General features: G+C 35.3%; 11 protein-coding genes across 11 annotated transcripts, besides 16 other annotated features; 8 read left to right on the forward strand and 3 right to left on the reverse strand.

Annotated features, from left to right (window-relative positions):
• Window positions 1–529: 529 nt before the first annotated feature.
• TA07315 (uncharacterized protein) lies at window positions 530–2,401 on the forward strand (the record flags this gene model as incomplete). Its single annotated transcript, XM_947802.1, has 2 exons — window positions 530–669; window positions 763–2,401. 2 exons carry the CDS (start codon window positions 530–532, stop codon window positions 2,399–2,401), a joined length of 1,779 nt encoding a protein of 592 aa, XP_952895.1.
• Window positions 2,402–2,441: 40 nt separating this feature from the next.
• Window positions 2,442–3,010, reverse strand: TA07320 ((Mago nashi homologue) sex determination protein, putative; the record flags this gene model as incomplete). Its single annotated transcript, XM_947803.1, has 3 exons — window positions 2,442–2,749; window positions 2,817–2,935; window positions 2,979–3,010. The coding sequence occupies 3 exons, from the start codon at window positions 3,008–3,010 to the stop codon at window positions 2,442–2,444; spliced, it is 459 nt and encodes a 152-aa protein (XP_952896.1).
• Window positions 3,011–3,177: 167 nt separating this feature from the next.
• On the reverse strand, window positions 3,178–5,496 carry TA07325 (uncharacterized protein; the record flags this gene model as incomplete). Its single annotated transcript, XM_947804.1, has 1 exon — window positions 3,178–5,496. The coding sequence occupies one exon, from the start codon at window positions 5,494–5,496 to the stop codon at window positions 3,178–3,180; it is 2,319 nt and encodes a 772-aa protein (XP_952897.1).
• Window positions 5,497–5,838: 342 nt separating this feature from the next.
• Window positions 5,839–10,935, forward strand: TA07330 (uncharacterized protein; the record flags this gene model as incomplete). The annotated part of the gene is made up of 2 exons (XM_947805.1): window positions 5,839–8,995; window positions 9,038–10,935. 2 exons carry the CDS (start codon window positions 5,839–5,841, stop codon window positions 10,933–10,935), a joined length of 5,055 nt encoding a protein of 1,684 aa, XP_952898.1.
• A 111-nt stretch (window positions 10,936–11,046) lies between these two features.
• Window positions 11,047–11,445, forward strand: TA07335 (bromodomain containing protein, putative; the record flags this gene model as incomplete). The annotated part of the gene is made up of 1 exon (XM_947806.1): window positions 11,047–11,445. One exon carries the CDS (start codon window positions 11,047–11,049, stop codon window positions 11,443–11,445), a length of 399 nt encoding a protein of 132 aa, XP_952899.1.
• Window positions 11,446–11,729: 284 nt separating this feature from the next.
• Window positions 11,730–14,921, forward strand: TA07340 (uncharacterized protein; the record flags this gene model as incomplete). The annotated part of the gene is made up of 8 exons (XM_947807.1): window positions 11,730–12,014; window positions 12,112–12,442; window positions 12,474–12,607; window positions 12,660–12,931; window positions 12,962–13,011; window positions 13,077–13,586; window positions 13,645–14,141; window positions 14,205–14,921. 8 exons carry the CDS (start codon window positions 11,730–11,732, stop codon window positions 14,919–14,921), a joined length of 2,796 nt encoding a protein of 931 aa, XP_952900.1.
• Window positions 11,922–11,978: a sequence feature (7 probable transmembrane helices predicted for TA07340 by TMHMM2.0 at aa 65-83, 104-126, 130-152, 173-195, 244-266, 705-724 and 739-761).
• Window positions 12,136–12,204: a sequence feature (7 probable transmembrane helices predicted for TA07340 by TMHMM2.0 at aa 65-83, 104-126, 130-152, 173-195, 244-266, 705-724 and 739-761).
• Window positions 12,214–12,282: a sequence feature (7 probable transmembrane helices predicted for TA07340 by TMHMM2.0 at aa 65-83, 104-126, 130-152, 173-195, 244-266, 705-724 and 739-761).
• Window positions 12,343–12,411: a sequence feature (7 probable transmembrane helices predicted for TA07340 by TMHMM2.0 at aa 65-83, 104-126, 130-152, 173-195, 244-266, 705-724 and 739-761).
• Window positions 12,587–12,607: a sequence feature (7 probable transmembrane helices predicted for TA07340 by TMHMM2.0 at aa 65-83, 104-126, 130-152, 173-195, 244-266, 705-724 and 739-761).
• Window positions 12,660–12,707: a sequence feature (7 probable transmembrane helices predicted for TA07340 by TMHMM2.0 at aa 65-83, 104-126, 130-152, 173-195, 244-266, 705-724 and 739-761).
• Window positions 14,238–14,297: a sequence feature (7 probable transmembrane helices predicted for TA07340 by TMHMM2.0 at aa 65-83, 104-126, 130-152, 173-195, 244-266, 705-724 and 739-761).
• Window positions 14,340–14,408: a sequence feature (7 probable transmembrane helices predicted for TA07340 by TMHMM2.0 at aa 65-83, 104-126, 130-152, 173-195, 244-266, 705-724 and 739-761).
• A 283-nt stretch (window positions 14,922–15,204) lies between the features above and the next one.
• On the forward strand, window positions 15,205–16,723 carry TA07345 (DNA damage response protein (pescadillo homologue), putative; the record flags this gene model as incomplete). Its single annotated transcript, XM_947808.1, has 5 exons — window positions 15,205–15,903; window positions 15,942–16,275; window positions 16,305–16,432; window positions 16,497–16,575; window positions 16,608–16,723. 5 exons carry the CDS (start codon window positions 15,205–15,207, stop codon window positions 16,721–16,723), a joined length of 1,356 nt encoding a protein of 451 aa, XP_952901.1.
• A 250-nt stretch (window positions 16,724–16,973) lies between these two features.
• On the forward strand, window positions 16,974–18,318 carry TA07350 (DNA repair (Rad51 homologue) protein, putative; the record flags this gene model as incomplete). The annotated part of the gene is made up of 4 exons (XM_947809.1): window positions 16,974–17,112; window positions 17,156–17,448; window positions 17,550–17,832; window positions 17,924–18,318. 4 exons carry the CDS (start codon window positions 16,974–16,976, stop codon window positions 18,316–18,318), a joined length of 1,110 nt encoding a protein of 369 aa, XP_952902.1.
• Window positions 18,040–18,108: a sequence feature (1 probable transmembrane helix predicted for TA07350 by TMHMM2.0 at aa 278-300).
• A 73-nt stretch (window positions 18,319–18,391) lies between the features above and the next one.
• Window positions 18,392–22,398, reverse strand: TA07355 (uncharacterized protein; the record flags this gene model as incomplete). The annotated part of the gene is made up of 10 exons (XM_947810.1): window positions 18,392–19,449; window positions 19,482–19,929; window positions 19,992–20,300; window positions 20,372–20,708; window positions 20,779–21,237; window positions 21,289–21,438; window positions 21,494–21,925; window positions 21,982–22,094; window positions 22,128–22,207; window positions 22,239–22,398. The coding sequence occupies 10 exons, from the start codon at window positions 22,396–22,398 to the stop codon at window positions 18,392–18,394; spliced, it is 3,546 nt and encodes a 1,181-aa protein (XP_952903.1).
• Window positions 20,133–20,201: a sequence feature (6 probable transmembrane helices predicted for TA07355 by TMHMM2.0 at aa 32-51, 99-121, 136-158, 211-233, 582-604 and 611-633).
• Window positions 20,220–20,288: a sequence feature (6 probable transmembrane helices predicted for TA07355 by TMHMM2.0 at aa 32-51, 99-121, 136-158, 211-233, 582-604 and 611-633).
• Window positions 21,580–21,648: a sequence feature (6 probable transmembrane helices predicted for TA07355 by TMHMM2.0 at aa 32-51, 99-121, 136-158, 211-233, 582-604 and 611-633).
• Window positions 21,805–21,873: a sequence feature (6 probable transmembrane helices predicted for TA07355 by TMHMM2.0 at aa 32-51, 99-121, 136-158, 211-233, 582-604 and 611-633).
• Window positions 21,916–21,925: a sequence feature (6 probable transmembrane helices predicted for TA07355 by TMHMM2.0 at aa 32-51, 99-121, 136-158, 211-233, 582-604 and 611-633).
• Window positions 21,982–22,040: a sequence feature (6 probable transmembrane helices predicted for TA07355 by TMHMM2.0 at aa 32-51, 99-121, 136-158, 211-233, 582-604 and 611-633).
• Window positions 22,246–22,305: a sequence feature (6 probable transmembrane helices predicted for TA07355 by TMHMM2.0 at aa 32-51, 99-121, 136-158, 211-233, 582-604 and 611-633).
• Window positions 22,399–22,844: 446 nt separating the features above from the next.
• TA07360 (uncharacterized protein) lies at window positions 22,845–25,639 on the forward strand (the record flags this gene model as incomplete). Its single annotated transcript, XM_947811.1, has 5 exons — window positions 22,845–23,592; window positions 23,647–24,497; window positions 24,527–24,612; window positions 24,651–24,714; window positions 24,746–25,639. 5 exons carry the CDS (start codon window positions 22,845–22,847, stop codon window positions 25,637–25,639), a joined length of 2,643 nt encoding a protein of 880 aa, XP_952904.1.
• Window positions 25,640–25,818: 179 nt separating this feature from the next.
• On the forward strand, window positions 25,819–26,826 carry TA07365 (uncharacterized protein; the record flags this gene model as incomplete). Its single annotated transcript, XM_947812.1, has 1 exon — window positions 25,819–26,826. The coding sequence occupies one exon, from the start codon at window positions 25,819–25,821 to the stop codon at window positions 26,824–26,826; it is 1,008 nt and encodes a 335-aa protein (XP_952905.1).
• Window positions 26,827–27,104: the final 278 nt, after the last annotated feature.

Consider the following 27,104-nt stretch of genomic DNA (forward strand, 5'->3'; position numbering starts at 1 on the left):
CAACTTTTGGTTAGTAAATTATGTACAAAATGGCTATTTCCTATTTAAATTAGTGAGCTGTATAGAAATGCATTTATAAGATGGTATGTTACATGGAAGGAAATGAATGGAGTAAAATCAAGATGAAGCAAGCCGTGCTAACCTATAAATTCGCTTCGGAAAGTCATAAAATCAATGATAAAAATAAACTAAAAATAGAAGTGCAATAAAATAGGTAAAATTAAAATGATTTATCTTTTTCCAAGTCACTGGGGGGACTTTTTAATCTTGATCCATAATTATTTACACATTTTCCAAATAATCGCAATTAATACTATTTTTCTAATTTTATATTTATTTTAACGACATAGTTCGCTCTATTTACTTGTGTTTTTTCACAACATCTTTTTATGTTGTAAGGCACTCTCTATACCCTTGAACTCTCATATATTCATTATATTAACATTTATGATATATATATTTGTAAACTATATATTAATATTATATAATGTATAATATGACTTAGTGTAATATTAGTTTATTTTACGTGATGGAATACATAATTGGTGGTACTACTGGTTTATTGAAGGAGGTTAACACCAAAAATCGCAGTATTTTAAGGCTTTGTTCCCTCGAAGATCAAGCCTTAGATAGATTTATCACAACAATTTCCTGGTCTGGAGGTTTCGGGTACCTTCATTAATATTATTATGTCGCATATAGTTATTTTTATAGTATTCATAATATGATAGTATTTATTATATATTTGTAATTTGTGTATAGATATGGTGAGGATGAAATAACTGTTGGATATGAGAGCGGATTAGTTCGTAGTTACAGCACCTTAACCGCTGGGATTAATAAGGAATATCATCTGGATTCGAAATGCGTTTACGTGACCGTATTAAGTTCCCATTTCCACAAGTTTACCAAGGCTATTTACAGTAAAAATAAGAACTCAACTTTGTATCCTAATTTGACCATTCCAACCGATCATAAACAATGTAGTAAAACATTATTATCCGTAACACAAAATGGATATATTTACCTATTTGACACTGAGAATTGCCCCCAAACTGTCCCCAATTGTTTTGCCGATCCAGATAATTCTGACACCGATAATACTGGCAGTTGTAAACTCCCATTAACTAAGATAAATCATCCCTATTCCATAGCTGTTTTCAAGTATAAATCACCCCTAACTTGTGCTTGCACTCACAGTTTAATGAAAAATCGTCTAGTTATCGCAGGCCAGAATAATCCTCCGGCCCTTATTGACTTGTTCTCTGAAAAAGTGTTATGGGTTGGGAAATATCCACACGAGACGCTTTTAGGCCTTCAAAGCTCACTGGACATAACAAGCCTTTCCCTCCTAGAGGAGCTTGGCGATGACATAATCTGCGTAGGAACGAAAGATTCCTTCGTCTATGTCTATGACCCTAACAGTCAGAAGGATCCGATTTTCCAGTTCAACATCTGCGACCAGCGGAGTTCAGCTCTATCGAAGCGTGCTTTAACTCTTCCTGAGCACGATTTCAACACTAAACATAGGAAACAGTTGGATAAGGCTGTTAATGAGAACTACTCCTCAAATGACCGTGCAATTCTCAAAATTGCAACTAATCCTCCTTTTAAACTATTAAATGGTTCTAAAAATAGTAATGAAAATGACACAAACAATATTAACTCTAATAATTCTGTAAATTTCGAGGAAAAATTATTTGATAATAATTTAGAAAAATTATTTAATTTGTCAAATGATTTTGGCATTGAGTTGTACAATTATCCTAAGAAAGACTACTGTAATGTGTACATCAGTGACAACTTTGGCACTGTTTATTATCTTCAGTTTCTCACCAATGATAAACTCATTCACTGGATTAACAATAAAATTAACCAAAACTCCAAAAATAGCTCGACAAAGTCCGTGGAAATCATGGACGAAAAGGAGAAACTCATCATTGCAGAACACTTGCTCGAGGCTAGGAAACGTCTTTGCACTTCCAGCAACAACGACAAAAGAGTCCATTACAGACGGAATAGTTACAATCAGATGGTTTGTAGGATATTAAGTTGTTACAATTATCACAACGGGTCGGTTGTGGATTTAAAGTGTTCTGGTGACTATTTGGTTACCGCTGGTATCGATCGCTTCACCAAAATCATCCACGTTCCCACTCACAAGCTCGTCTTCCAACTTTACTCGAATCAAAAGCAGTCCTCCATTCTCCTCAGAAACGAGTCCATTATGAAAAAATTCAGCCATTCTGATTTCAAACCTCTTACTCCTCAGACTGACAACACAGTTGATAGTAGTGATGAAATTCCTGCTGATTCCGAAGAAGAAAGCGATTTGGATGAAAGTGATTTAGATGAAGACGATTTAGAAGATGAAGAAAGTGATTTAAACAGTTTAGAATAGAGCCATAATGTGATTAAACTGGTCTAATCTATACATTATATTAGAATATATGAACTGTATTGTAAGATACCCTAAAGTGTAGAGAAATCATTGAAAATACAAAGCACTTGAGGTCTTGAATTAGGTAATAGAAGATACGAAGTCCGTGAGGGTCTTTTGAGGACTGAATTTCCTGCAAGGACCCAATTTTAGAAGTCGTAAAGGTGTAATACTTCCCGTTAAGCTTAATCTCAAGCTCCTGCTTCCCAATTCGGTCAGGGTGAGGCCACTCGTTATCATCCTCGTTTACTATATCTGACTCCACTATTATGCGCTTCATTTCCTCCACAACTTCTCTCAACAAATAAACTACAATGTAATATACTATATGTATAGAAGTGTAGATAAATGTAGGCATATCTGTGTAAATTTAAACCTTCCTTTTTGATCATGGTGTCCCTTTTATAATTGGAATTATTTGCATATCTTAATCTTCCGTTAGAATCCACCTCAAATTCCAAAAATTCGTGGCCGAATTTGCCTTCGTGACCAACACTAAGAATCACAATATTAACTGAATAATTATGAATCAACTTACTAGTATCTCAGGTAGAAATCTTCCTCTGTCATTTTGCGATTTAAAATTATACTTCTACTACTTTCCGAATTACCGATGGGGTCTCAACTTGATACACATACCATATACTCTATAATATGTATATTTTATAGTATGTGTACTCTATAATAATTCTGTAATAAATGTATAATATGTATAGTATAGTAGATAATGATAAAGATTAATTGGGTAGCGATGTTAGCCAATTTGGAATGGAATCCTTGCCAAAATATTCGGTAAAGATTTTTTTAAAAATTACTTCTCTATCTTTAAAATTTGAGCCTATTTTTTCATAAAAATCCTTCAACAATTTCTCCACTAATTCACTATTCCCACCTAGCCCATCATCTTCCATTTTGTTTAGTGTTAGTAAGTATTTATCAATTAACATTTTAATTCCAAACTCCAAAATATCATTTATCTCATTTCTGTCTTCTTCTTTATCTTGAGTTGTAACCACCGATCCGTTATCACCATTGTTACCAAATTCATATATGATTTTGGATAAAAATGTCGTGAATGAATTAACTTTCTCCAGTAAATCATTTTGAGGATCAAATTGTATAATAATTCTCCCAAACTCGTCAAGTCGATTTGTATAATTAAACACATGATATACCAACACCTCGAGCATTTTCTTCGCCATTCCATACCTTTGTTCCTTTAATAATTTTAATACGTGATCAGACAAGAATCCAATTATCCTCTCATTTGAGTTCAAGTTAAGGTAAATCCTGGCCAAATTAGCGTAATTTTCCTCTGTCAAACATGCCAAATCAGTCAATTTATAGTAAAATTCATACCCCCTTTCCACTTTACTCATGTAAAGACACACTTCCAAAAGAACGTTTACATAGTCGTGAGGGTTAGTATTATGGGAGTCTGCGATAAAATTACTGATCAGGTGATCAAAGTCGAGAGGAATTTGCTGGAAACGGCCATTAAAAACTGAAAACACGGTGCCCTGGTGTAGAAAATTCCAGTGGGTTGATTTGGGAAATATTTGTGTGAATAAGCTGGGCGAAATCCCCTTAAAATATAACAATAGAGGCCACACACTTGGAGATGATTCCACATATTTGAACAAGTTATTAACAATCTCAGACACCATTTTTGTCAAAGTACATTTTATCTCTTCTGTTGCTCCATCAAAAGACTGTGGGATTTTTTCTGTAAAATTACCGCTGTTCAGTTTAAATTGATGTAAATAGCTCTTTAAAGAGTCCAACTGAGTCAGTTTGGAATCCTGCAAAAAGTTTAAAATGTTAGGAATAAACTCAGATTTAAGCTTTAAATCCCAATCAAGATCCCTGACATTGAAGTTGTCAAAAAGTAAAAAAAGTATATAAACTATTTCCTGCGGTTTCAATCTAGTAAAAACAGATTCCAAATGTATAAGAGGGGCCAACAGTGCGATACGATGTTTGTCAAATTCAAATAATAAATTGATTGATAATTGTGCCTTCAAAAGAATTAACTCAGAAAATAACTTTTCAAACGTTTCCTTTCCCTTCTGAGTCATGTGTTCAAACTCCTGCAAATCAGCGCTCAAAAGCAAGTAAACAACCTTATAGTCGTTTTTTTCCAAGAAATCTTTATTCAAAACCAGTAATTTGAATGACTTTACTACCACAGATGAGGTTGTAAGGCACTCAATTTCTGTCCTGTTGCACTCAGCTTTAGTGGAAGGGCTAGTTTCGTCGGACCAATTTTCTGAGTTAATTATGTTATAAAGTACATTAATAGTGTAGGAAACAATTGATTTTGAGTGGAATTCTGTAAGTTTAGAGAGTGAATAAACGCAATTGAAGTGTTTATATGAAATTGGACTGGGTTGTTTTTCCAGTAAAACATTTAACAGTTTAACATCATATCCAAAAGAAAGTGTATAATGGAATTTGTCAATTATCAAACCTATGATGGTATTTATATCATCATTATACTCCAGATTATCAGAGGATTTGGAGGCCATCAAGCCCTGGACCAGGTGTAAATATATCACTTCGCTCAATTTTTCGCTGATTTTTCCATCAGAACAAAATGTAGTCAAGATTGAGACTAACAAATTTTTGGAAGAGTCCCGTAGTCTAGGGTATTCCGAAACCAACATTCCACAACATACCTGCAATAAGCCATACAAGTTTTCCCTTGCTTCATCCTGATAACGCCTAATAAACTCTATAAAGCCCATTAATGCATGATTTCTAACATTTTCGGAGGTATGTCTTGATTTGGCGACCAATTCCTGAAATGTTAAACGTCTTGATGTTACGTTCAGAGAGTCCTTTTTTACAGTTATTGATTGCGGCAATAATTTCACAGACTTCTTCAAATTTTTCAAATTTGATAATAATTTTTCATCACTAGACTTATATTTACGTAAATGTGCTTTTCCCAGTCTACTCTTAACCTCTTTAAAGTCAGAGCTCTTTGCCGCTTTCTTCTTATTTTTGGCCATTTTATTGCTAATTTTAGGCAAAAAGTTTATTTTATTGCCCATCCTACCTTTTAAATTTATTTTTAAAGTAGAATCATATTTTTTGCCATAGCTTTATATAATTTTATACTATAAGTTACTAAAAATGCGATAATACTCAAAACTTAGATATAAAAATAACTATACAGCTAGTTTAAAATAAATTAAATTTATGCAAATAATTAAAAAGATATTAATTTTAATAATTTGACAGGAATCTTCACAACTTATACTCATACATTATCGTGCTCTTTATGAATATTTTTATCCAGATTTTTTGATTCATCATTTTTTATAACCATGTACATTAATTTATACTTAAAATTTTTAAATGAAATTAATTTTTAATTTTAAAATTATCGCAAAATGTTAGGTTACAACTTGATTTATCAAAAAGTCGATGTTGCTTTGGATTTTGAAAATTATACCCTTAAGGGATCAACTCATCTTAAGCTAAAGTCTACGTTTTCTGAACCTGATTTTAGTCAAGCAACTCCTAACCTAACTGAATTAGATGAATCTGAGCCTAAAGAGTCGAAAAAGAATGTGTTACGTATAAATTTACCTCTGATTGGTAACCCAGTTTATAAACGTGTTTTGTTAAACGATGTAGAAGTCAACCCTTACATTATTAAACCTCTCACCAACAATATAAGCTCCAGTGTTCTCAACAGCTCTATAAGCTCCGTGGATTTGATGAGTTATGAAGGATTACACTTTTCAGCACAGTCACTAAATGATTCTTTCATGTTTGTTGAGGTTAATCCCTTAAAGGAAGAAATTGACCTGGACATTCAGTTCGACTACTATGACATGAATCCGATGAACAGTGAAGTTTACTTCCAGAAACATTGGATTCTTCCCAGGGGATCCACCAACTACAAGCTGTACAAACTCTTTGTGACTGATAAATTTAGCAATTTCTGGTTCCCAACCTTTATAAATGTTGATAACTCAGTTCCTACAAAACTGGAAGTTAATGTAACTGTCCCTATCCAATATAGTGTAGTTTGCGGGTTAAAATTAAAGGAAGACGTTGAACAAAGGAGTGATTTAGAACACCGAAACGTTAATAACCAACAACTAAAGAAAACATATCAGTTCTACTCAGATTATGATAATAATACTGATAATACTGTTAAGGATGTTGAAATTCCAAGTGTTAATAAGGATAAAGATAATACTCAGAATGATAGCCCATCTGTTAATGATACAGTAGATAATACTCAGGATGATAGTCCAACTGTTAATAAGGATACGGATAATAATGATGTTAATGTTGACAATAATTCTAAGGATGATAATACTGATAATAAGGATCCGAATAATAGTAAGCCAGAAGAGGGAAATAGTATTTTACCAAATCTAGTTCATAAGTTACCCATATTTGTGGGTGAATTCGACTATTTTGACGGCAGTACAGAGGGAAAGAAGAACGAAATAACAGAAGAAGGCGAGACCGAAGAAGAGATGGCCCAGTTATCTAGCCATTCGTACGAATTTAAGCCTGACTCAAAGCTAGTTTACGTTACTCTGAGAGGGTTTGGGTACCTTCTGAACCCAACGAACGTGGCAACAACCTTGTGCCTTGAAACTTACAAGGGCTTTCTTGAACCCCAATTTAACATTGATCAGACAGGACTGTATCTGTTATTCCTGCCATATGGATCATTTCCAGAGAACGCGGATATTTCAGCATGCATAAGAACTCAGAATTACCTCGATTTCAATCGCTGTAGTGCTTTCACATCGCCAGAGAATTACCTCTTTTGCTCATTCACAGACTCCTTGACACAAACGTACCACAATTTATACTATAACTCCAGAAATATTGTGGTATACTCACTAGAAGTTCTACACTCATTTGGTGATTTAACACATGACCCAAACTGCATTAACAAAAGAATTGTGATAGCAAATGGATTATCAAGCTTATATACTAAACCAATTAAAGAAGCTAGTAAGGAATTGTACCTAAATTTAATGCTCCAGAGTTATTTGGTAGACCAGTTTGTGAAAAGAAACTTGGGAGTTAGCGAGTTTAAGCTAAGACTCTGGGCAAAAAGAGAACTCTTTGCAACACTTGTAGAATTAATAGGAGATTTCTATCCACTTACAACAGGTCCACCAAACTATTCACCAAAATCAACAACTAACATGACAAATGGTAATGGAGATACTAAAAAAGAATCTGCCAAAGATGACTCTCAAAAGACATCGGACGAAGCAGAAATGTACGATAGAGATGTTATAACTGAACATGTCCTAATGAGTGATAAGGTTTTTTTACTAAAGTGCCAACTAATCCCAAACATCCTGGAAAGCATTGTTACGAACACCAATTTCCTTAACGAATCTTTCATGATACACTTTTTCAACTATTTTTTAAATCGCTTTCCGGGCACGAAAGTTGTAAATGACCCAAGTTCTAACGAGCAGAGACAGGAACCACAGTTTGATAAGGAAATCTGGGACTGGATATTGCAGGAAGTAATTTTAAGATATGTGATTTTTTGGAATAATAAGCCACAAAACAGACTGAACAAAGAGAAACAGTTGGACCCAACCATGACATTAGAAGATATTCTGAAGAAAGGAGTTGAACACGACCAGCTAAATGTGTGCATGACAAACCTCCAAAACTTGATTAAATCATTCGTGTATGGCACAGGCTGTCCCCAAATTAGCATGGGACTAATCCTTCAACTTCAGCGAAAGGGAACAAGCATGGACCACCTATCATTCAGAATTGATGTTACCTCACTACAACCGCCACTGGACATTAACAAGGAAGGCCAAACTAAGTATAATCTTGTAAACATCACATCGCAGGGTTCAAAAAATTTGTTTAACGTTTACAGTTCACTTCTAAGTTTGACGCACTATTCAGGATCCTCAAATCAGTTAAATTCAGTTCTAAACAACAGAAACATAAATAACACGCTCTATTCAAATCAAGTAAATGACCATTATTCAAGTCATCATAATAACTCCATTTTCCCGAATAACCACCAAAATGACGGTATGGATGGTGAAAAAGGGTTATATCGAATGTTATTGAAGATATATAATGTGTTACCGACGGGGTTGAGAGATGATATTGTGGATTTTGGAGATTTGAGGGACAACTTGGGCCTGATGTCGTTTAGTGAGATAGGGCTGCTGCGCAAGAAAATGTGCCTATTCCAGGCCTTTTTCGACTCTCTAGACATGATTGGAAGGGACGGCAACTTCGTCATGGGCTTTGGCTACATCGGAAACTATCCATGGACCTTTTGCCTGGGGTACGGCCCGCTCTGGGACTGCCTTGAAATGCTGAAAGTCTCTTGTGATATTAATAAAATCAACGACCTGCTTGTGGACAATGGGACAAACTACTGTGGAACACATATTAAAACTAATTACAAACTGCAGTACAATCCAGGACAGTTGCCAATTGGAACCTCAGGTGGAATGCCATACTGGAAAATCATACTCATACAACAATCACTAATACAACAACATCAAAATATTAATCAATCAAGTAAGTTGCGGGTTTTTATTTTTATACTATTGAAATAATTAGATAAAGATTTGATTAGTGATATATATATATGGTTGGCATGTTATAAAACTGTTTTAGTGTTGTGTTTGTCCGGAGGATATGCTAAGAAGTGGATGTTTAACCTGGTGAGTGACATAGTTGAGGACGACGGAGTGCGAGAAAGTGTGAGGTTGCTGGGAGATTTAGTACCAGTTAGCTATAACGTAAACCCAAGAGCCAAAAGAGGGAGAAAAAAGGTCGCCCTAAAGGGAATGGCCGAGGATTTGGAAAACGATCTACAAAATAACACAAATTTTAATTATAACCAAGGTATTTGCCCAACTTATTTATATACAATTCGATGTTTAGGGAATAATACATACCTTGGAATATATAGTGATTGTGACCGTTATCTGATAGAGTGGATGAAGCACCTGTACATGGGTTTGCACCCTGAACTGACGCAACTGGACAACAGGTCGATAGTGGCGAGAATTTGCTCTAAGACCAGACTTCCACTCCTCTGGATCAGAGTGGACTCATCCTTTAGCCTCCTGGCCAGGATCAGACGTTGTCAGTCAGGATCGATGTGGGAACAGCAGTTGTACTCTGACAATAACATATATTCACTCATTGAGGCATCGCAAGCGTTGGGAAGTATAGGGAAATCAGAATACATTTCAGATAACCCATTGATAGAGTCGGCCTGCAAGAGGCTTGACAATATGATTAAGAAGCACAAGTCACACCCAGTGATCAGGGCAAGATGTATGTATTCTCTTATGTGCCTGTACAATAGAGACCCTAGACAACACAAGTACTTGCACGGAGTTTTCACAAAGTATTTGACAAGCTTTTCTAATTTAGCAACGCACCCGACAGAGACAAGGTTTATTATGGAGTACTACAAAGCACTATGTCTCCTCAGAAATGAGTTTGGATTCACACCAGATTTCGTACTCGATATCCTATGCAATGCCATCGAGAATTTATCCGGAGCTGATATGCCCATTCAAGGTGCAAACCTCCTTGAATGCGCGTCTTATTTGAACTTTCCCAGCGATTCTTCACACTACACAACGAGAAGAAACAGCGTTTATAATCTCTGGGAACTTCTCTGGCACATGTTTAGACTTGATGGAATCCCTGGTAGCTGTTCATATGGAAGACTTTTGACCAGCAAATTTCTCATATGCCTCTCAAGACAGTTGTTATTTTTAAAGTTCTGCGAGTCCAAGTTTATGAACGAGAAGGATTTAGGGTTTAGTTTCGACCCACTACTATTCATCCCACTAACACAGCACGCACTCCACAAAGTACACTCAGTCTTTGAACTCTCACAAACTTATAACTCAAAACTAGTACAACGTTCAGCAATTCGTCTGTCACTTCATCTACTGTTACACTGCTCATATTCTTTTCAGTTTAGTTATGATAATTCTGTCACAGATAATAAATTAAACGGCCAGAATCAAGAAGACCCTCTATATTCAATATTAATGAATGAAACGGTACAGGAGAGTAACTTGATAGGGAAATTGGAGAAGGTTGACGTTGACACTCGAGTAATGATGTTAAGGAATAATTTAGGGCTTTTGCACTCAGTAAAATGTGCATGTTTCCTATTCTACGTGTTACGTGATTACGAACTAAAGCATGATCTTTGGGAGATTTTCTATAGAGTTGTGTTTGATACTTGCCTCTCAAAGCCCATAATTTTCATGGATCTCTCAGATAAAGTGCTTGAGGACTCCAGAAAATACCTGCTACTCGTACTTAAAAAGGCGTCAGTTACTAAACAACCCTTTTACCTCAACCTCTTCCCCAAAATACATAAACTATATTATACTCTATTTGGATTTGGAACCATTCTTCCAAACGATCCGAAACCTGACCAAAATCTAATCAATCGGTATGTTTTCAATATTTATGCCTACTAAATTTTTATGTTTAGTAAATTTATGTATACTAAATATATTCTAGTAAATGTATATAAATATATTTATAATGATTTATATAGTCGATTATATCGATTATCAAGTGGATTGAGTATGCCTAAGATAGCATCTTTTAGAAGAGCATATGGAGAGGGTGAGCTAGGATCAGGAGTAGAGTGGGAGAATGTAGCATTGGAGGCTATTAGAGCATTGAAGGAGCTACCTCAAGCACACTGGTTCCTGAAGGATCCAGAAAAATCATTCAGAGGATACAAAACGATTATCAAAAACCCAATTTGGTTAAATAAAATCGAGCAAAAGGCAGTGGGAAAAATATACAAAATACCCATGCAGTTCAAGGCAGACATGGCACTCCTGTTCAAAAACGCCAAGATGTTCAACAAGGTCGATACGATACCGTATAAAGACGTTGTTCTACTGGAAGAACAGTTTGATTCAATGTGGCCATGCATTGTCAAGGCATTTCAAAAATCAGCGAAACTCAATTCTTAACCCATTTTGTACATTTATATTATACTTTATAAATAGTTGTAAAAGATATAAATAAGTGGATTTGTGTTAGATAATGGCTTTATTATTACACATTTGAGCTTGAGAAATAAAGAATTAAATTTCATAGTTGAAATCATTAATGTTATTGTTAAAAATTTTTTATTAATCATAACTAATGTTAAAATTAATAAAAAATTGTGATTTTAGGATCAAAAATAGTTTTGATGGCACCATACGACACCCTGATAATGTGTATCGAGAATACCAGAAAATGTAGAATATAAATGGAAGAGGAAAAGAAACCGACGGAGAATACAGAAAGTTCATCCTCAGACTATTTTGAAAAGTCAATTGCCGAACATGATCAAAAAACTTTCACGCATTTTGACTACCCCTTCCAAGAGGAAGAGGACTCTGATCGCTCAAATAAATTCAGTAAATTAGGAAAACCATTCAAATTCATATTTCCGGATAAATATCCACTCTCCTGGTTTGGTTTTCACCTATTTCTTATCGGAACTTTCTTTTTTTTCAAATGTAATGCTCCAGACAAAAATAATGTTAATATGGTATTTTCACCTATCTATATTCAATTATTTACACAAAACCAACTGATATAAACTTATATAGTTTATTTACATAGTTTAATTAAAAATGTGTAAATAGGTTCTGGGAAGCGAACATGCTCTTGGAGGCCTTGTTTCCATGATTTTTATCTTCTCAGCTAACGCTCTAATACACATCGCATTTATGTTTATCAGGTTCTTTTATGTAGTTTTTATCTTATTTACCTCTAGTCAATGCTTTTTTCAACTACTAGACTATATAACATGCATTTATAACGAGTACAGATATTTGTTGGTTAATTGTATACTGGATAGAGTATGCTCAAGAAATCCCTTATCATTTGCACTGTTGAACATGCTCGATCCAACTCTTTTCTACACTCTTTTCGCCTCATTTCAGTCAATGCTGTGGCAAGTTCTGATATTCAGAAGTTAGTTGATAATTACACATTCACCGTTCAGACGAAAGTAATGATAGTCTTTACTATATTGACGTTTTTAAAAACACTGAATTCGGAAACATCTTTGTTTTTGACAAATCATCAATGGTTTGGATTTCTTACGGGGTTTACCTCTACGTCATTCTTTCCATAAGAGTATCTTAAATTTAACCATAGTTTATTTATTCAATACTAATGTTTTATTCAGTGTTTATTGTTGTCTGTTATTACCTTTTTGTTTGAGTTGGGCTTTTTAATGAGTTCTAACGATTCTATGAAGAAGTATTTGGACCTGTACACGAAGATCAGGAGGTTCAATATACTCTGGATATCGTACTCACTAACAAAGCCAAACCTAATTGAACTGATAGAGTCGTTGAATAAATATTCGAGGTTTGAGGAGGTGGGAAAACCCAAGAAAAGCAAACATAACGATAAATTGGAAAATGCTTTCAAGGATCGCGCCCTTGAAGTTTTAAAGTATTTTTAATCAGTCAACATTGATTTTAGGGATCATAACATGACTTCTGGGCATTTTCAAAAAACAGCCAGATCACTAGGTTTTATTACTTATATCTTAAATATTGACCCTTATTTACTTTTACTTCTTTATAATAACAAATAGATTTGCCAACTCATGTGACTGAATCTCTGATAAACAGTTCTACCAACTCAAGGTTAAAGAATTGGATGCTGGCTTACTACGTCACAAAAACCTCGCCCTGCATTTCACTTCTCCACCAGGATGTCGTTTTGAAGAACGAGAACATGATTAACAAGGTTTCTGAGGTTCTGTTTGACCAGATTTATGCAACCACAAACGACTACAAGGATGAGGATAAGATGGACAGCGAGACCATGGACAACAACTACACTGCATTGGTGAACTCCGACTCCTGTCCTGCCAGGGAAGATCCAAAGAAAAAGGTTGACATTAACATAACCAACATTGAGGAGTTGCCAGTCGCCATTATAAACACAGCCATAGACCTCACTGCAAATACTGCGAAGGACGTCAAGGACACAGCCAAGGAGTTGATGGGATTAAAGGAAGAAGCTCCTGGTTTAGATCGGAAAGAACTCAAGGAAAGAATATCACAACAGATCAAGCACAGGAAATCTTCAACTGAGCCACGTAAACCATTATTCATACTCACATATTTATATAAAATCTTGTTACATTATATATTTAGAGGAACAGGAGTTGAGGCCTTCTGGAAGCGAGGTGATAAACATTGGAACGCCCAGTTCAATGGTTGAACCGCGTAAGTCGAGGTCGATTTTGTCCTCTAAAATTTTTAAAAATGAATTTAAAAGCTCTAAAAATAAGGGCCGAACCATTAGTGTGGCCTCCCAAGGCATTACTCAAATTTATGACTTGAGGAGTGTTCGTGAAACTCTTTTAAGTGAGGACCTGAACATTCAAGACGTGATAAACTTCAGAGGTCCTGAGATTGTGGACCCTAAGTCCTCCTACGATTACATCAAAACACCCATCAAGTACAGATATGACCGGAACGATCTCTTCATTAGCAGGGAAAGGCTAGCTCTTTTCATTCCTGAGGAGGATCTTGACAAGACTATCAACCTTATAGATATTTCAGGCCATGGTAGGATCAACTTTAACATAATCAAACAAGCTCTCACTAACTTGTTCTCCTCAAGGAAAAAATTCAAACGAAACCTCAAAGTATTTTTTATATTTATTTATTTATTTATAAATATATATTGGAAAAATGTAATAATGTATTAGGGACAACAAAGTGTATTTAGAGTTGTAAAACGTTTAATATCGGCAGTTTCATGGATAATATCGTTTGTGATTTTATCTTTTATGGCTGGAGTGAAGGTCGAGGCGATCGTGGTTTCTGGCGCTGCTTTCCTGTCAGCTCTGACTGTGGCTCTGAGCTACATGTACACGAACTTTATAACTTCGGTCATTTTCGTGGCCTTTTCAAACCCTTACAACGTTGGAGATAGGGTCAGACTGGACAATGGAGAACCACTGATTGTTAAGAAAATCAGGACGTACACGACTGAATTTGTTTCTATTCACGGGAAGATTTTAATTTACCAAAACTCGCTCCTCTCCACCATGAAAATAACAAACGAGAGCAGGTCTGAGACTGCGACACTTGAAATAGTGTTTAAAATTGACGACATGACCTCCGACGCGAAAATTGAAAAGTTAAACAAGATAATCAACACTGCCATAAACTGCAGACCAAACGACTTTGTGAAGGACAGTGCTGGTATCTTCGGGTACCATTTTTTCCCTGGTCACTGTTATGAGGTTGCACTTTGGCTCACCTGTATTGAGAGCTGGGGGAACTGGCAACGCGTATATCAGCTCAGGACTGAAGTTTTACAGTTAGTTGTTAGAGTTTGTAAGGAGCTTGGAATTGGTTACACCCTTCCAACTCAGCCTCTACATTTCAAAGATTCGCTCGAAATCGCCTCCCTCAAATAGTCAATCAATTTCCTACTATACAATTATATGTGTATAACACCTTTTTATGGTATTATTTAAATAAAGCAGTGCATAGTTATACTAAAAGAATTAAAAGTCGAATAATAAAAATAATTTTAAAATTATTTTTTTCTCATGTGGAATCTTGGTTTTGATTTGTGGGTATATATCATTAGAATATTATTAATCATTTAAACTGTTTAACTTTATAATAAAGTATAAAATAATTTAATAATATGATCTCATAAATTAAGAGCGAAATTGTTGAGATTATAGGTAAAAAATGACGTTGAAGAAGAAACCGGGTAAAGAAGGTTCCACAAAGAACTTTATCACAAGAACTCAGGCAGTTAGAAGACTTCAAGTTTCTCTGCGTGATTTTCAGCGTCTATGTATTCTCAAAGGGGTTTATCCGAGGGACGTAGCAAGGGGAGGTACCCTGACTAGCAAGGGTATTAATAGGCGAAGACTTAAGAAGGATAAAATTTACTACCATATAAACGACATTAGAAATTTGGCATCCGGGGAATTACTGCCGAAGTTTAGAGATATAAGCTCGCACCTTAAGAAGTTCAAAAGGCTGGTTGAAAGAGGTGAAAAATTCGACGCAAAATTAAAGGCAAAAAACAGACCGAGATACTCCCTGGCACCAATAGTCAAGGAAAGATGCCCCTCACTAGTCTCAGCCTTAGAGGACCTTGATGATGCAATTTCTACTATCGCAGCCGTCTCAGGTATTCCACCCAACCTTTTCATTCGTAAACGAATTCTAATTTTGTTTATAGGATTATCAGGAGATGAGTCCAGGGGTTTGAATCCTACGCTAGTTTCCAAGTGTTCAACTCAGCTGAATCACTTTTTGAAGTACGTAGCAGATACAGGGTGCCTCAAAAAGACTTTCATCTCAATCAAAGGATTCTACTTTCAGGCTGTTATCCTAAACGTTACCGTTACATGGATACAACCACACTCCTTTTCACAGGTATTACTACTCAAACAATAATTATAATTTAATGATAGAAATTGCCATATGAAGTTGATTTCAATGTGATAAGTACCTTTGTGGAGTATTATTTAGAACTAGTAAAGCTGGTTAATTACAAGCTTTATTTGATGGCGAACATCGAGTATCCGCCCAAAACAAGGCCCGGGCTTGAAGATCTTGGGGACGAATTCTACAACTTTGAACTCAAACGAGTAGCTTCAGAACCAGGTCTTTTTGCAAACCTGCGCTTCTTCATTTCAAAGGAAGTTCCACTCACACCCACTTCACTTGTGATCTTAAGTGCAGGCGGTGTAATAGTTGATTCTCCCAAAGAAGCTACCCATGCGATCGTCGACAAACCACTAACAGGTTCTTACACACCATTTATTCTGTTATAGAGCTGGAATTTACATGCAATTATGTACAGCCTCAGTATGTGTTTGACTGTTTGAACTGCAATGTTGTCCTTCCAACTTCACAATATTCTCTTGGAGCTAAATTACCGCACCATTTATCGCCTTTCGAGGTATTTTACGGCTTAGTTCTATTAAATATATTTTTTATTGATAACTGAGTAAATTATGTTATAGGATGGAGTGTATGTGCCTGACCGTAAAGTAGAGTTGGAGAAGATAATAAGAGAAGCAACTGGAAAGAAACCAGAAGAAAGTAAGTGTAAACATTTTAATAATTTTTATAAGGAGGAGATAAAGACCAGAGCAATTATATTGAGGATTTGACGGAGGAGCTGGTAAGTGTAGTTTTCGGTCAAAATTTCTATAGAATCCTGAGCTCAGGAAGCTTAGAAGATCTCTAATGCCAAAGAAACATAAAAGGCTACTTTCCAAGATTGAGGTAGGCCGAAAATCCGAAAAATTATTTTTAGTTCGCCAAGGAGAGGAAGGAAGCAGAAGCTAGAAAATTAAAATCCAGAAAAAAAAATTAATTTATTAAAACACATTTTTACACCGTATTTACCTTCACTATTTAATGTTAGACTTTTCTGTAGTGTGGATTCGCCCACACATTTTCTATCGACAGTTTCACAGAAATAACATATTAAAAAAATGAGTTCGGACGAATTATCGTTAGTCAAGGAAGAAAACTCCATGGGAGTTTCCGAGTCTGGCTCCCAGAACCCTCAGCGCTTGGAATGCCTTTTATCCAAGGGTCTACTACAGAGAGACTTAGATTTATTGAGAGAAGGTACGCACACTTTAATTTATTCACAACATGATTTTAAATTTAGCCGGATACTCCACACTAGAATGCGTAGCATATGCACCTCAGAAGAACCTGCTTGTTATCAAAGGCCTCAGCGAACAAAAGGTACTCAAAATCAAGGCCGCCTGCAGAGAGCTTTGCCACCTAGGATTTTGCTCAGGCCAAGATTATCTAGAGGCGAGAGGAAATTTAATCAAATTCACCACTGGGTCTTCGCAACTGGATAAGCTCCTCCAAGGCGGTGTCGAAACCGGAAGTATCACCGAAATTATCGGAGAATTCAAAACCGGAAAATCACAACTTTGTCATACCCTCGCCGTATATTTTTTATAAACTATTAACTAGATATTTATACCGAGCGCGTTGTTTATTATGTGTTTATAAAACTAGTTTGAGAGGTCATTATAATTGTGTAATAGGTAACATGTCAACTACCAGTGGAACAGAGTGGAGGCGAGGGGAAATGTTTATGGGTGGATTCTGAGGGAACATTTAGGCCAGAAAGGATCGTTTCCATAGCGAAAAGGTTCGGCCTCTCACCCTCAGACTGCCTCGATAATGTTGCCTACGCAAGGGCTTATAACACAGACCACCAACTAGAACTCCTTGTAGAAGCCAGCGCTATGATGGCTCAAACGAGATTTGCACTGCTAATTGTAGATAGCGCCACTTCGCTCTATAGATCAGACTACTCAGGCAGAGGTATTTACTATACAATGCACAGTTATTACAAGACAGAGTTGTTATAGACTAGTGTTAAAATATTCTAGAAGGCTGATTAATACTTTTATAGGTGAATTGGCAAGTAGGCAGATGCACTTGTGTAAGTTTTTGAGGGCGTTACAGAGAATCGCCGACACTTTTGGAGTTGCAGTTGTTATAACAAATCAAGTTGTTGCCAGAGTTGACGCAATGTCCACTTTCTTCGGTATTTTACTATTATATATTATTATATATTGTTATATATTGATAAATATCTGTAAATTTTACATTGACAAATTCGTAGGAAATGATAAGTTGCCAGTTGGAGGACACATAATAGCACACGCAAGTCAAACGAGGCTATTCTTAAGGCAGTCTAAAGGAGAAAGCAGGATCTGCAAGGTTTACGACTCGCCAGTGCTGCCTGAAGGAGAGGCAGTCTTCGCCATTACAGACGGAGGAATAAACGACTATCACGATAGATAAATTTAAAAAATTAAATATTTTTACAGTTCATTTTAAACATTTACATTTCTGCATTAGTTTTATACTGGAAAAATCAGCTTTTAGTGTTGTCTTTTTTACTTCTATTGCGCCTTGGATTATCACCAAGATCGTCCATATCTTTACTTCTGCCCTTGCTTCTTCTGGGTTTATCATTTGATTCATCTGAGGAAAGTCTGGGTTTATCAGTTGAATTATCTGAAGAAGGTTTGGGTTTGTCAGTTGAGTCGTCGGAGGTCCTACTTTTAGGGACATGACTACTACTTCGAGTTTTGCTTTTTCTACTCTTTGTGCGATTGAGATTTGGATCAACAGTGCTTGACCTTTTAGACCTTCGAGGTTTACTTGGATTTTGATTAGGCTCTAAGTAAGGAGACTCAAATTTAAGAACATTGTCTTTTGTATCACTAAAGTCTTCAGAGTTATCCATGGGAATGGATTGAGCATTAGCGTCCTCAGAAGACTGTAGTAGTAATTTATCAGTATTTGAGTCGTAGGAGAAAGTTTTTTGACGGTTCGGCTTGGCAACGTTGCCCCAAGTGTTAATCCAGAAGTCCTCATAGTCTTCAAAGTTTCCTTTCTTTGCAGCTACGTGACCGTGAGGATTGTACAAGTGGGCATTCTTATTAAAGTGAACACTTCCACGAGGGACGGGAGGAGCTTTAGGATGACCTGATCCACCCCTTACCCTAGATAAAGAAGGGAATGTAGGCTCAATTGATAGAGGACCAGTAGACCTCTGTGTCACAAGTGTTTTATCTAACATTTCAGAATTGCTTGGATGTCTCTTGACTTCGTCAGAATTTAAATCTAAAGGTTCAATCAAATTAGAAGAGTTTCCCAAATCAGAAGACCTGGGAAGATCATCATTGGAAGTTTGATCGAAAGATTTAGTGGTCCTAATAAGTGTAGTAAAAGCAGAAGGTTTAGCAGGCATGAATGGAATTGAAAGAAAAGGGTTAGTAGTACTAGTAGTTTTTTCAACGCTTCCAGGTTTATCGTCATCATCGCCTTTTCCTTTATCGTCCCTAGGTCTATCAAATTTGATAAATTTCCCTCCCCTTTTAGACTTGTCATGAAAGTCAGCAAAATGATTAGTAAGGGAATCAACTCCTATAAAACTTGTAAATAATAACATAATATACTTAATGTTGGTGAGTTATGAATGTAAAAATATTTATAGTTGGAAGTAAACTTACCAGTAAGACTAAGTGTGTTTTTGAAGTAGACGGGATTGACGGGGTTTTCGTATCCAATACCGAGAAGTTTACACTGGCTCGCAACAAACAACATTAGCTCAGTACGCAGACTGTACACATCCTTAGTGTAAGACCATGTTTTCACGCATGTTGCCCAAATCACAAGATTAATAAAGTGAGACACTTGAACCTTGTCACAGTGAAAGAAGATGCTGTTTGTGACAAAATCTCTTGGCCGCCCATTCACAAAAGTTTTTATGTTATCTCGAAGCATTTTCATCGAAGCAGGAGTAGTACTCGAAGACATTTGTAATGATAACTCAACAGTGGCATGTTTAGCCCTCGACTCATTTATTATAGCCATTTTACTCAAGAGCATGTTCTGGTAAATTATCTAAATGTACATTAGAATTTTCAATAAAGGTATAAAAAGGTGATAATTAGTAAAAAACATACGTGTTGACCATACGAAGATCTGAACTCGGTGTTGTATGTCGTAATTCTCCTGACATACATGGATTGCCCAGCGATTCTGACCCTGTCTCCGACGTTATAAGGATTTGAAATAACGACGAACATGATCGCGGTAATAAAACTAGTGTACATATAACTGAGAGCAACCACAGATGCTGAGAATAAACCTATAGTAGAGGGAACAACAATATTCTTGTTAATTTTGAATGAAAGCAACAACGCAACAAGTGACATAAACCACAAAATTATGCTTATCAAATTGCCAACCAACTCCAAAATACTCCTTTGGTTCTAAAAAATTATTAAAAGAATTCAATAAGTAAATAAATTCGATTAACTAGTAGATTTGGGTATAAAAATACTTTTAGTGTGGTAATAAGCTTTTTGCGAATGGAGCACATATTTATTAAAGTCGAGGTAAAGTTTTCAAATGAAATTGAACCACAGTTTGAAATGTCATAACTAATGAAAAAGTCGTCGACAATAAACTGATCTAGGTCAGAACACATAGGCCTTGTAATATACCTATCATCTTCTTCATCTTCCTTTTCGTTAGTAACAGAATCCTCCTTGTTACTGGTGAGAGCGTTCATGTAATCCTGCTCTGGAAGATCTGGAGAATTTATGTTCGTCCTATACTTCAACAGCTCAGGCATCTTGTTCCTAGAATCAACCCTATACTTTCTAGCGGTAGTTGGCCTAAAATATAATATAACGAGGTTGATATCAACGATTTAATTAAAGTATGGACAACAAAAGGTTAACTTACTCAAAATCACGAGTTATATGTAATTGATCCACATGTGTAACATTAACTATTTGACTTAGTCTGTGTATTTTATCTCCAGGATCGAACTGATAGAATTCATCCCTTTGGTCTTCTTCAAAGTCCTCAGAAACTTCTTGAGGGCTCACCTCCTCAACATTTTTAACGATGGCAACAACTTTATCATTGCCTCTATGTAAAAGGTTAAGCGTTTCGTAGATTTGGTCGAAAAGAAGTTTAGAACAGTAATCGATTGTATCTTTGCAGATTAGCTGAATGGAGTGGTGGAGAAGAAGTATCTCAGGGGGGTTATGGATTACGTAGTTTAAAACTATCCAGTTAACACTGGGTTTAATTGACATTGAGTTGATCCAGAGCTCTTTAAGAAAATCAGTGCCATTGTAATCGTTAATGACCAAATCATTCTTCACATTATGATGCTGCCACTTTGACAAAATTGGCCTAATTAAAGTTATTTAAGGTATAAACTATTGGAATAAGTAAAAATGGTACCTAAAAACTTTAAAGTCGTCCTTGTGATGTTCCATCCACACGGTGTTGTAACTCTTCTTTATTACATTCATGTCGATGTTTAGAAATTTCTGCATTAAATCATCAAGCTCCTTATTTCTTAGCGATTTTTTATAGTATACAAAGTTCAACCTATATTATATAACAGTATACAATAATAAATATAGTTATTAAGATAGACTAATACCATTTAAACGTGAACTTTCTCAAACAAGACAATTCATTTAAGTATGTTGTTAGATCAGTAGAATAGTTGGCCAAAAACTGTAATTCAAACAGAAAGAGAAGGGCAGTTAGAACCAGTTTTCGGACAGAGAATAAAATATGCAAATGGTATATGGATTTAGTCCACTTGTAACATTTACTATCAAACCAGAAACTAGAGGGTAGATAATAACCAAATATCTGAAAAATGTAGGTGTCATATCCCATTTCAGAATTATCTAAACATTTTTTTACAAGGTAAAACTTACTATGGATAATACACCTAAGGAAAGCGGTGTAATTTAGAAGGGACCATAAAAGGTAAAAGATTGTTGGATCCACGGAATAAGCCAATAAAACCGCTCCCCTTGAAATTTTCGAAAATGGCTCAAACAAAAATTTCATGAATAATAACCTAAAAATTATATATTATTAGTTATATGTAAATGCATAAAATGGTTAAAAACTCACCTAACTAATAATACGATAAAGAGAAAAATAATGTTTATAAAAAGAAGGAGGAAAGAAAGTTTGATTGTATTAACAATGAGCTCAAACTGTTTTTCATCGTTATCAAAATAGTTCTAAAGTTGCTAAAATTAGACAAATAAAATTACTTCAATATACGATAAGTGTTCATATGCAATTTGAATGTTTTCTTCTGGATTTTCAGGCTCCTTAGAGGCAGGGAATGAAACTAAATGACATATATTTTATTAGTAAAGTACTTGCTCTGAACGAGAGAAAGACCAAGTAAAAGAATAAATGCATAAGAACAAAGTTTAAAGGAGTATAGTCTGGGATAAAATCCCATAACATCATCTTAATGTCAGACCATAGCCCCGAATCAACAATGGCATCATCGTCTCCATAATCTGGAATACACATTTAGTTCAAAATTATTTAAAACGTTACCCAAAGGATTTACTGGCGCTTTTGACTTTCGTTTTTTGTATTTAGAGGTATTATCATCCTCTTTATAGGATTTTAATGTACTCAGTGAGTCCTACAAATTTAACGATTTACACATTTTGGAAAAATCAACTTACAACAGAAGATCTTTTTGTCAAAAGACCTTTAAACTTGGTAGAAATGCGTGAATCCATTCACCAAAGAAATACATGTCTGACTGAGTTGGATATAAACTGCAATGGGGAGTACAATCGTAACAAATCCTTAGTTTTAGAAAGAATTCACCATTTTATTAACTAATTTTCAAAAATTATGAAAGTGTAAATTATTCTAATTATAACCAGTTCTAAATTCCTTGACAGTACCAGATGAGTTTTAGAGGCTACAATTCCTATGATTAAACACCAACATTCGCCGATGATATGATCACAAACACACTAAAAAACAATGGAAAATTTTTGTATATTCAGAAAAGACTAAATTTTGAGCTAATCCCTGAAAAAAACAACTACAATGACGTGATTCCATTCAGTTTCACGGAAATTGACAGAATCGTAAAAAATCGCACAAATATACATGAAAAGTCACTAAAAATAGATATTAAACATAAGAATGTTTTTTACACATTTATTAGGAAAACGAATTCCATAATATATTCAAGTTTACATTTGAAAAAAACAAATTCGTCTGATACAAAAGAAGATTCATTACATTCCTCGTGTATTAAAGAAGATTCAAAGAGTTTCCCAGTAATTATCAGAAATGAACAAATTGATGATGAGACGATTTGCGAGAGAGTTGAAAAAATACTTGGATTTCTTACCAAGGATAATTTGATAGTTGTCCTCCAGCGCTCACTCTCTGCACATTTTTACCTAAAGTCAAAGTGCTGGAAAAGACTCTCGACATGTGTACTAAGGAACTGCTTTTTGAGCGAAGAGAAGTTAAATTCCACAGATCTAGTTAAAATTTTATCATCCCTAAGTAAGTGGAGATTTACGAATTTGTCAGAGTTCGAAAAAAAACTTGACCTTCTAATACTGATAAATGATGATTGGACATTGTATAAATCCTCCCAAGCTCTGTGGAGCCTATCTCACCTAAACCTATTTTCACTCAAGGCTTTTCAGTACCTAAACGCCAAAATAATACATCTTCTATGCTCAAATAGTAAGTATATCCTACACAATCAAACATTATGTTTATAGTTAAAATGATTTTTAGGCAACCAACTGGAACCTAACACTGATTTATACGAGAGTATTCACAGGATCTGCTCGTCAAACTTGAATAAGTTGTCAAGAACGGGAATAGCCAGTCCCGTTCTATCCTCCATAACTGAGTATTTTGAAAGGAATGTAGAAGTATTAAAGTGTTTGGATACCAAAACAATGTTATCTTTAACTTCACTATTTCCATATTCTTCTTATAATGACAAATTGGTGACGTCTGTACTCGGATTACTTTTGGGTTCCTTTCACAAATTTACACACGCTCAAGCCTCTCATATTTTATATAACTTTTCCATAATTCATTCAGATTTATCAACTACAGCACAACATCTAGTGGTGAAACTTCTGTGCAAATTCAGAGATTTGATACTCGCATCAGAGTTTACCTTTATACCCTCAATGATCTCGAAGTGCCTGTATACCAGTATACTGTTTTTAAGTGATCTTGATTTGAATTTCGTCTCCATGTTCCTCTCAGATTTGAACGCTAATTTACACCTCATAGGGCCATTTTCCCTTTTCGGAAATCTTTTGTGTCTAAACCACATCAAATCTGAGTTTTCAAGGCATCTGGAGCCAAGGGATGCCAAGAGTATAGTTAATACAATGAATAAACTAATAAAGGTTGACGATCTCGGAAATTTATGTAAGCTGGATAACGAAGTGTTGAAACCTCTGGAAATTAAACTATGGCATTTATCAGTTTTGAATGCCATTAGCTGTATCCCAATTACTCCAAAGTTCATTTCGGATAGAATTTATCTAAAACTTCATGAGTTTTACGAGATCTGTGACTCAGAAAATCATATGGCCACAATGAAGAACTTTGTTTTGTTTCTCACAGTAAGTCCACCCCAACTAATTAATTTTAGAACTCATTTGGAAATCGTGACCTTGTCGACACGAATCTCAAGAATCTGACACTTCTGACTTCGTCCAAACTCTTCGAGTGTTCATCGTAAGTTCACACTAATATAATGTAAATACATTAATTAGGGAGAATAATGAGATATTATGTGTATATTGGGATTTGATCACGTGTTATTTATCATGTTTTGAGGTACAAACATATTTTTCATTTCTGATTGTAGATGCTTGATGTATTTAAGCGAGAGGTCAAATTTGATGTTTTACCATCAGATTTCGGATCAAATTTCATGGTTTTGAGAAGTTTGCTTAACCTGTTGAGTTGTGCTTTTATAAACGATGAAAAGGGACTTATAAGTTATCTAGAGAAATTAGCACATGAAAAGGAAAGGAAACCCGAAAATGTTGAGGTTATAATAGTAAAGTTTTGTCTATTATTTACTAATTTTGACTCAATCAGAGATGAATTGGGTCTAAAATTTGAGGATTTTTATAAAGCAAATGGAACAAATGATAAAGAATATGTTGAGAATTCAGATATTGGATTGAGTGCAGAAGCAAATGATTATGTAAAAAAGTGTGTAAGGACTCCATGTAACCAAATCAACTTGGGATTTTTGAGGACTAAACTGTTCTTTCTGCAGGATCACCCAAGACATTTTTTGCCACTTCTACCATCTATAATTATTGGAGAATTACTCTCAACGAGTGATTATAGGGGAAAGGTGGATATATATCAAATTGGAAAATGGCTTGATGAAGTAAAGGGTTGGGATTGCCTTTCTAAGCGATTAAATAATGGGAATATTGAGGAATACAGAGGAGAAAATGCAGAGGAAATTGATGGAAATGGTTCAAAGTTGGAAAATAATGTAAGAATCGAGTCAATGTATAGTAATTGGAAACAAAGAGAAATGGAAATAGAGTATGTATTAAAGGAACAATATATTGGACCATGGTTATGCCCATATGTAATAAAGGGGAAGGAGGAAGGAAGTATTCTATTGATATTTCCAATGGATTTTAGAAATAAAAACAGACCTCATGTGTTTGACACTATGAGAAGAGATTTTCTGTCAAAATTCGGATATAACTTCATTGAACTGTATTATAATTAATTTTAAAACAATTTTTTACAAATTAATATATATTTTATGATGGTTTGTGGGTGATAGTGTTGAGTTATTGGAAGTTTCAGTTACCACATAATATACAGTATATATTAAAATTTTTTGTAAGATATTTTAATTCTAAAACCCATTAAATGAGATTTTTTTATTTTTTCATCTTATCCTAAATGGACGAGGAGGCTGACGATGTTCAAAACAATTTTTCAAACGTGACTATGTTTTCTGAGGAGAATGAATCCCCAAAGAATGACACTGAAACAGACATGTTTCAGGATTCCTATATTGATCCTGAGGACAGAGGCTTTGATGTTAAAATTCCATTTCGCACAACTAAAAAGAAGACTAAAAAGTCGCTGAAAAAGCTTGATGAAGATTTTGTGCCAGCACAGAGTGACTTTAGGCCTGATTTGGACGATTTCATAGACGCAGACTTTGAGGAGAAAACTCAAACAAAGAAGCCTACGAGAGGGACAGGAAAAACTTACTTCGATGAGGTAATCAAGAGAGTTAAGGACCGTAAGCGCCACAATACAAAGTTATCTGACGAGGAGTGTCAGTTGCACTGCAGACAACTAGTTGAGCGGATGATCTCAGCAGCTTCAGAAGACGTTGAGTCGCTTAAGAATGGGAAACCAGGACTTGCCAAGCTAAAGATGCTCAACTCACTATCGGACATAAATAAGCCTTCATGGCGCCAATGGTGTATATCTGAAGGAGTTGCAGTAGCACTTGCCAGCTGGCTCGCACCCCTCTCTGACGGATCACTCCCTAATTTGAGTGTCAGGACTAAAGTGCTAGAGATTGCACTCCAACTTCCGTTCCAGCCTAGCGACCTTAGGGACAACGATCTCGGAAGGATAATCGTATCGCTTTGGAACCACCCAGACGAAACTGACTCAAATCGCACTCTCATCAGGTCAATTGTTCAGAAGTGGACTAGACCAATGTTAGGAATTGCAACCTCCTACTCTGAAATCCAAGACTCATTTGTCGACAGTAAGCCCATCGTAACCTCAGATTCAGTCTACAAGGACCGGAAATTCGACCCGAAACGAGTTTCAGTTACTCAGGAACGCATCAAAAGCAAGTTATCACAGATGTACAGAAATATAGAATCCAAACATAAAACGCCTGGGAAAGCTACCAGGGTCAAAATCACAGGTGGAATGAAATAATTATAATTTTCATTACAGTTTTAATTTTTTAAATCAATATTTGTGTTATTTGATTTCATAAAATTTTAACGATTGTGTTAACTTATTCACTTGGAAGAACATCAAGTTGTGTTTATTTCTTCATGGTTCACTCAGTTTATTTTATCTTCAAATGTTAATATTTTGTATTATATTTTTCAATAATTAATTAATTGTATTATATTTTAATTGCATAATTCTTCTTTCTTTGAAATATTAATGTTTAATTTTATCTAGAGATATTACTGTAACGAGTATCA

The sequence above is a fragment of the Theileria annulata genome, chromosome 4 (assembly GCF_000003225.4).
Source record: "Theileria annulata chromosome 4, complete sequence, *** SEQUENCING IN PROGRESS ***".
Classification (NCBI taxonomy): Eukaryota; Apicomplexa; class Aconoidasida; order Piroplasmida; family Theileriidae; genus Theileria; species Theileria annulata.